At 42.8% G+C, this 8,408-nt stretch overlaps 1 protein-coding gene across 1 annotated transcript; it reads right to left on the bottom strand.

The window, feature by feature from the left end:
* Window positions 1-1,427: 1,427 nt before the first annotated feature.
* Window positions 1,428-7,776, bottom strand: LOC131877614 (protein snakeskin-like; the record flags this gene model as incomplete). The annotated part of the gene is given in 3 exon segments (XM_059223340.1): window positions 1,428-2,369; window positions 5,319-5,492; window positions 7,429-7,776. Coding segments are annotated over 3 exon segments (417 nt in total). The 3' UTR covers window positions 1,428-2,186.
* Between the last annotated feature and the right edge of the window lie 632 nt (window positions 7,777-8,408).

The raw sequence follows: 8,408 nt of genomic DNA, 5'->3' as shown, positions 1-8,408 counted from the left end.
TGAAGCGGTTAAAAAACCCGAGAAAAGAAACCATTCTAGTGTTGTGTGTCCTCACTTACGAACGGAGGTCTGCAGTCTGGTTCTAATTATAAATTTGCCCTCTGATTAATTGTAATTTATTAAATTTGGACCAATGAAATCACAAATTACAATTACAAATGTAAGCATTGACTTTTAAATCATTCTTAGCTATTCATCGTCATACAACCTTTTGTTTCTAACCATTTCTGCTCGTTTTTTATATTCTCTGAACAAATCTAGCTCATCAAATTTCACCGCCTTTGGCGATCCCTTGATGCTAAATTAAAAGATACTTGGCCAGTGGCAAATTCTATTTGGAAAAGCAGACAATTGTCTTTGCTTTTCAGATACAATTATAATATGGGAGGTCATAAAATGCCTATTTTCACATGTGTGAAGAAAATATAAAGATGATTGAAATACCAATAGTACAATCCTGGCAAAGAAAGTGAATCCTACCAACAATCCCTGAGGGTGAATTGCAAGATAAATTGGCAGAAAATTTCAAAACAAGGTCCGAAAGAAATTCGCAGATGACTAATAATTTTGTACGAGAGGAAAAAGAATGATTGAAAGTAATTGAATTACAATTGAACAGCCATTGTATTTGAACAAATTTGAAAAGAAAGTAATTGTGCTTACAAACATTTCAAACCAGTATACTCCTATTTGTAATCAACTTCACTTTAAAAATATTTAACGCAGGTCAGTATCTTAATATGCTTCCGTTAGTTCGAATCCGGGCTAGTCAAGTCCAAGCTTCTTAGTAGTGTTTACATTACAACAAGAGTTGTTGCTTAACACCTCAAATGAGTGAGCCTTGCGGCCATTCCCTAATAATCTAATAATCAATGTTGGCTGAGATGCCGTGCGAGAGAGCATCCATCTTACTCCGTAACAAGCAAACAAAGTACATTGCTTTCCTTCCCAGGCTCCACCCTGCGATCCTTGCACCCCAAATACAATAAAAAGAATTACGTACATCTATTGCACGGCAGGGGTATCGTCGTCAACTCATGCTAGAATACCAAACAATCGAGAAAGCCCTACTGCACTAAGCAATGGCAAAAATTGACTTTGAAGGAGTTTGTCACTTTCTGCCAGATGGTAGAAAACGGCTTTTGATGTTTATGAACCCTAGGCCCCTTCTCGATGGCAAAAATCAATTCTGAAAACAAATCTTTCAGTCCAGCCAGCCCCTCCAATCAGTCCAGGTGGTCGAAAATGGCTTTTAAAGTCCCTACTGTACCCCTCAAACTGAGGCCTCGATGACCTGTGCAACACCGATTGGTTTGGAATCAGTCAAGTCACACAACCAATTATACCAGAATCAATCCACAGGCATCCATGGGTGTTCCATTATCAGACTAATTGAAAGGTCACTGAATGAAAGAAGAGACCGGTAATCCTATTGTTTCATGTTTATTGAGAACATCGTGTATCTTTGGATATATATTATAATAGCTAAAATGTGACATGGACTGCACTATTTGAATTCATTTTTGTTTGTTTTTTAATCTTACAAAATATCGTTGCCAAATGAGTGAAACCAAGGGGATTCTTGTTTTAATTTTGAGTTGCTCGGAAAGAATTGAATTTAAGGGTAATTAATATTACTGAACCATGGAGGGAGAGTGGGTGTGGCTTTTTTTAAAAATTAGTGATGCTCTGAGGCGACAAAATCATGACTAAGTTTTCTAGAACAACAGTGCAACGCAAAAATGTTCGTCGATTCTTTTGAGATGGATAAGAAGGAAAGGAGACAGAAAAACACGATCAATACTTTTAGTTAAGATGCGCTTAGACTATTTACATTAGGTTTGAGTTGACTCTCGAGGTTCCAAAAACTGGGCGAAATTATTTGATTTGTATACACTTCTCAGATCTTGATGAAACAGTCTTCAAGGTTAGAAAGCCATCAGATCATCGTTTCATAGAGTACGCTATATGTTGTATATATTATTTCTTCTCTTTTGATATCGGGACCGGAAACCGGCTGCAATTTGGAAGGACGGGAGTTGCTTGCGTTGGTTGAAGATCTCTATGGTTTTGGACGGGGGTCAAATTTGATTCGGGTGCCCTCTGAGAGCCGTCAGAGTACGCCGAGATGAATGATGATTGGTGATGATGTCGTTTGTATCAAAACAGAGACGGACGGTCACCTCTTAGATCTGGCCTCGAGCCTTCATGGCCTTGGCCAAGAGGATGCAGTCCAAGAACAGGATGATACCAGTAATGATGGACAAGGAGCCCATGGCCAAACCGGTGTCGTTTCCACTATGATGCTCAACGTGGACGGATCCAGTAGCGATGAACAAGCAGCATCCAACGAAAGAGAACACGATCTCCTGTAAAGCACAATGATAGCAATGAATTATGTGGCAAACATGATCAATTAGTGAGTTCAAATTAACTTTAATTGATTTTGTAGAATGAGTGATGGGGGATTGAAATATTGGTCATACTAGCTTCAATTGAAAATATATATCCGTGAGATGCATCTTTTATTCAGCTCATCGCCTGATCCGTCCATCACTAATCACGATATGCGAACAAAAAAGGCTAATCACCAGACATTTCAAAACCAAATATTTTAATAGCTTTTAAATAACCTTCCGACGACCGATGTCTTGGAGGACCGTTAGAAACGCATCACTCTCTTGGTTTCAGCCATATTTTGGTTTATGTCCTTCTCATGGTTGCAAGCAGTACTAACGTGCTTGAATGGTTGATGGTTGTAAAGGGAGAAGGAGAAGAGGGGGATTCCAACGCAGCAAATTGTGCACTGTTGACGCAATGTAGGAAAAAGAGCGGGGAGTGAACAAGATGAAGAAGACACGACATCAGACTCTGAGGGACGGACTCCTCAACACACGATTTGCTCGATCGACCAAATACTACGATCATGCCAAGGGGGACGAGATAGCGACCTTGATAACTGAAGCCCTCAAAAGCTCTGGAATGTTGTGGCTGGTTCGTATTTCGACAAGTGCACAAGTGAGTACTTTTTATGCGGCTGGAGAGCTTGGACAACCGTTAGAATTCCTGGATATTTCAAAACAAAGCAATCCAACTTGACAAGACCATTGCCCCTTAACCACTAAATGGATGAAGCAACAAATTGATACCCCCAAGTGCGAAAAAAGGGACCCTGTCGTGGCAAAGACTTCATTAATTACCGAGACAGGAAACGACCAATTTAAGCTCTTCATACAGTTTTGGTTACTTATTACCGTTTGTCAACGAGACAGACGTGGGAATTCGAATTGCAAGTATCATGTGCACGATCTTTGCGAGCATGGTAAAGTAATTGTGGAAACAGATGAACCAAATATCAAAGAATATTCCGGGGAAGCGAGGTTGCGTGGCACTTAGAAATAATCTTTCCAACAGGTTCGATTTACTTGCAGGCTTAATGTTACCGGGTCTATCAATAAATAATTCAGACATGGCATTCAGAGACAAGATAGATAGTCTGAGGCTTCTTCTAATGTAGAGGGGCCATGGTAATGATTTATTGGAAAAGAACACCCGGTCCTCTTCAACGAAGGTTCAATGTGGGGAGTCAAGTTTCAAGAAAATTTCATATCCTGGTAGTGCAAGGTGCATAATCAAAGAGTTTTATATCCTTGCTTTATTGACGAAAACATTCGAGGTTTTATGGCCAATGGGCCAATTAGATGGAAACTTTTGGAGCCAAGAAGCGTCCAAATTATACGATTTAGCACTTTTAGTGCAAGACAAGCATGACTAGCCTCACATATTTCATTTACGGACTACCATGTGCGCAAAGGCACATACGTACATGGAATATGGATGAAGCCAATTTCGTGGTAGACAAACTCAGGATATCCAGGCTTACTTTATGCACAGATTGGCAGCTCTGTGTCAAGAATAGTCACATATCATTTCTGCTCTACTTAACTACCAAACATGAAAGAAAGCGCACGAGTCTAGCGAAGAAATGACTTTTTCCGTTTGGATATCGACTTTCCATCTAAAAACATGGATTGCTCCAAGAACTTTCCACTTGTCGAAACTACTGGTCTCGTGATGACGAATGAGAAGAAGTCCTCATTTTCCTCCCTTCAACCACCACTTTTACCATTTCCTTATGGTGGCACATCCACCAAACCAACCATAGATATTCTCCGTAGGGATAGATGTCCTCATCCAGCACCTCCCTCTACAGTCAAGAACCCACCAATCTCACCCAGCGATGGATTTGGAACCCTCAGACCACTGTCCCGTGGCATAAAACTTGGTTTATGGGGTTGACATGCGATATCAATTGGCCTGACTCGTGTCATGATTGACCCAGTTCCACCTCGTTGGCTGATGAAGTAGGGAACATTGATGGAACCGAGGGTGAAACGAGTACATCAAGCTACATGGAAACAGTGCTAGTGGTTATAATCACTACATGAATGCGAGAAGGCCATTCTCTTCGCTTTGAAACCGGGAGGAAAAAGTGAGAGAAACATACATACACAGGTGTTTGGGGAATTGCACCAACTACTCAAACTTGGAACACGGAATTGTTGTTTTTGCAAATGGTCCACGCTGAACCGACGCCGCGGAAAGTCAACACTATCATCGACCACACAACGTACATGCCAAACAGTCTTCCCTATCATCTAATCTACATTTGGAGGAGCGTTTTCCAAAGTTTGGCCTCCATGTCAAAGAGCAAAAAAGTAGAGTCTTTTTAACGTTGAAAGGTAGCAAAGGGCTCTCTCTATGTATATCAAACTTTGGATATTCGAATTGCGTCATGAGCGGGTTTTCTTTTCTTTTTTTACGAAAACTAATGACTCGCACTTGGCAATCAGTCAAGCCAAGTGGCCAACACAATCGAATGGCCTAGTCCGATCTTGACAGGAAAATTTGGCGCACTTTCCACTTCACTTCTAATCTGTCTGTTTGTTTCACATCTAGCTTAGGAATTACTTTCTCCGATCTTTGCACCGAGTCTAAATCAGGGCTATGTTCCACAGAAGAGCTCAGAAATCCAGATCGAATGGATGAATTATTTACTCTTCAGTCTTCACTCGCAGGAGCGAAACAGTTTCGCCGACTCTGGAGAATTCGGTGATCAATATTTCATAATAGGACGGGGTGGTCTAAAAATACCATTACCTCTCAATCCATTTGTCCCAAGTGGAAAATTGATCAATTCCCCCCCCATCATGAGTAGAAAACAAACCATAGCCAAATGATTGGATCGTTCAAAATCAATCGAACTCGTCGTTCACGGTCAAGCTTTTCGCTTTCCCTCAATCCATTTGCTCACTTACCATCTTGTCCGGGACTCCACTGCCCAAAAGGTAGGTGACAATCATGGTCGAGAAGATGATGCAGTAGCCTCCGAAGGTGATGATGGTGAGCCACCTGTGGTCCAAATTATGGTAGGTGGACTCAGAGCCATCGAAGCCAGCCCGAGCCAAGACTAAGACCACAATGGTTAAGGCCTGAAATACGAAACAAAAAGCATATTCAAATCCAGGAAGTGCACATCCACGTACTATTGTTTAAGGTGTGGTCGAGGGCGAGGAGAGGTCTGGTCATGTGACTTTTCCCAGATTTCCAAGATAATAAACAGAGATCCTCATTTCCTTCTGTGCGTCTTCGCCCATTTGTGCCTCAAGGTAAGAGACAAGAGCGCAAAGAATATTCATTTTTTTTTCGTATTGTGTGAGTTTTGAATGGAGAACCTCTCAAATGCCAAGGTTGAAGAGGATCAGTTCAACTCAAGGACTTATGGTCAAAAACAAGTCCGAAGGCAATGATCAAGAGCCTCTTCATAACTTGTTGATCTTACTTGATATGCCAATTGTTGAAGAGGCTCACTGACACAGGAATCGGAAATGGATTTTTTTGACAATGCTCCCCGCCAGGTTAAACAGGTCGTTACGTATTGGTGATATTACTTTACCTGTATGTCGTTTCCTGCCAGAACATACGCAAATACACGTAAACTCATCTTCCATCAAGAATCCTTCCAGGATCCAGAATGTTCAATAAATTCCTCATCCGTTGGCACTTTGCACCAAGAACAATTCATGATGGATGAACGCAATTACTGCGATTGCTTGGAACGGGAAAAAACAAAGGCCCCCCTCCTTTTAAGTACACATAAAACCGACATTTGCATGCGGGATCTGTACATTTGAATTCAAAACTGCTCTTTTGAGCAAACAATTGTATATGAAAAGAACAAGCCAAGAGACGTTAACGTCATAAATGTCAGGGTTGCTATCCTGGCTTCTACCTTGGTCGGTCCAGTCAGCCAGTTATAACAATACCCCAAGGTAATAAAAGGGGAAGGAAAAAGGGGATGAAATGCAGTCACTGTAGTATTTTTTTGCCATATTTGAAACCCTCTAAGGTGGTGAAGGAGAATCTTGATTGCTATGATTGTACACTGGCCCTTGTCAGATTTTTAGTGAGTGCTCATGAATACAAGTATGAAGCAATGTCTCCCTGTCCTGGCGAATATTATGGACAGGGTGCGGCTTGAGAGGTTCATGAGCATGACAGTGTATCATGGACCAGGGAGGGATTCCACTTTCTCCTTCGGGGAGAATGGGAATCACTCACTTTGGCTGGTCATGATGTCATCTTGACATTGAAAGGTCACGCAGGGTACCCGATTCCCCATTGCCAAATCAATTGGAATGCCCGCCTATCCAGAGCTGGTAATTGAACTTTGGAGTGTATTATTAACCAGGTGTGGGTTTACAAGAGCTCGGAGATAAAGCCCACACTCTCCGTAAGTGACTCTCATGCAAATATTTACAGAAAATTCCTGTCAAGGCTCCAGCACACGGCCAATTAACATTGAGTAACAAGTCCGTCTTCACACTTGAAATGTGAGTCAGCCCCCATGGCGCTATTTTTATCCCTTATTCAACATTAATTTCAATTTGACACCGTGTCGTCGTGTATCAATTGAAGCAGATTCTCCGTTTTCATGTGCAGAAACTTGGCCGTTGCAAATTACTAGTTATTTTTCAGTTTCTTTGCGGGGATCTAGAACAAGATCTGGAATGAATGAACGAACTCGGAGACGACGATGGCTAAGATAAAGATGGAAAAGGGTCAGATGTGACAGGAAACTGTTGGGGTTCGTTCTGGTCTGTTTACTAACGTAGAACTCTGTTCGAAAGCCTTAAATGATTGGGGGAGGGGAAGTTCAGTCAAAACTCTAACATTATCTGGATTGTGGTAAATTTCCTCCCGCATAGAATACGAAAAACTGCCTCTTGGACTTGGCACACACCGCATAGTGGGCGTAGAATGTGTGAAGCAGGAGATACATCATTTTGTCATTATCACCCACCCGCCAACAGGTGCGATGGGAGTCCGGGTCTTTTCCTAAGGTTTCCATGGATTGACAACACTTACCAAGCAGAGGAATTTGATCATGCCAGAGGGGGCTTTGACAGCAGCTTTGTTGACGGCCATGGCTATGGTGATTTGGGAGGTCTCGGTGTTGAGAAGATGAAAAACTGTTGAATCGGGGAGTGTAGAACTCGCAAGTGTGCTTGATCACAGGTTCAATGTGGGACTGATTCTCCGAGTCGATCCCACGCTCCAAAATGAACCTGGAGGAGGAGCAGGAGGACAAGGAGGGGGGCTTGGGGGCCTTAGCTGGAAGGAAGAGGGGTGGATGGCTAGCCTCGAAATTGCGTCTTAGTCCCTCGAATTTTTGGCGGCGAGGAGTCGCGGTAGACACACCTTATTAGAGGAGCGTCCCGCCGGTCGTCCTACCTCTACGCCTACCGATGCCACAATCAGTTCATCACTCGCAGCAAGTATAACAAACGGAGAGGGAGGCCGAGAACGCCGAGGACGATGTGTAGTATTAGTAGTAGCAATAGTTGTTCATGATTGCTCCAAGCGAGGCTTGTCGTCGTCGTCGTCGTCGGCACCATCTTCGGCAAAGAGGTGTCCACCCTCCAGAGGGAATAGAATGCATTTCAAAATACACGTTGGATGGAGCCTGGTGAATGCCGAGAGCTTTGGTATACGTACGCTTGGCTTGGTCAGGTAGCGGGATGGATGGAATGGAATGGAAAGGGGGCTTGGCTGGGTGGCCCTCGAAAAAACGCGTCTGGGACGCCTACCTGGTACACTCACTCCGCAATCACTGGGATCCCACCTTGGAGGCATGTTGGAAGGTACCTCTGGGTAGAAAAATGTACAAAACTGCTATAGTAATAGTAAAGCAATGTCTATAACGTTTTACAATGGGTAACACGTCATATTATTTTTGTCCAAGTATCAGAGGCATGGATGGGTCAGAGGCCGATTTAGCGGATTTGTTTGGGTTTCCAATTCTTGCGCGCCCTCTAAGAGGAACACGCATTGCCCGACGATTTTTT

Source organism: Tigriopus californicus, chromosome 3 (genome assembly GCF_007210705.1).
Source record: "Tigriopus californicus strain San Diego chromosome 3, Tcal_SD_v2.1, whole genome shotgun sequence".
NCBI lineage: Eukaryota > Metazoa > Arthropoda > Copepoda > Harpacticoida > Harpacticidae > Tigriopus > Tigriopus californicus.
Note: the sequence above shows the minus strand (reverse complement) of the source record. Positions and strands in the feature narration are given on the sequence as shown.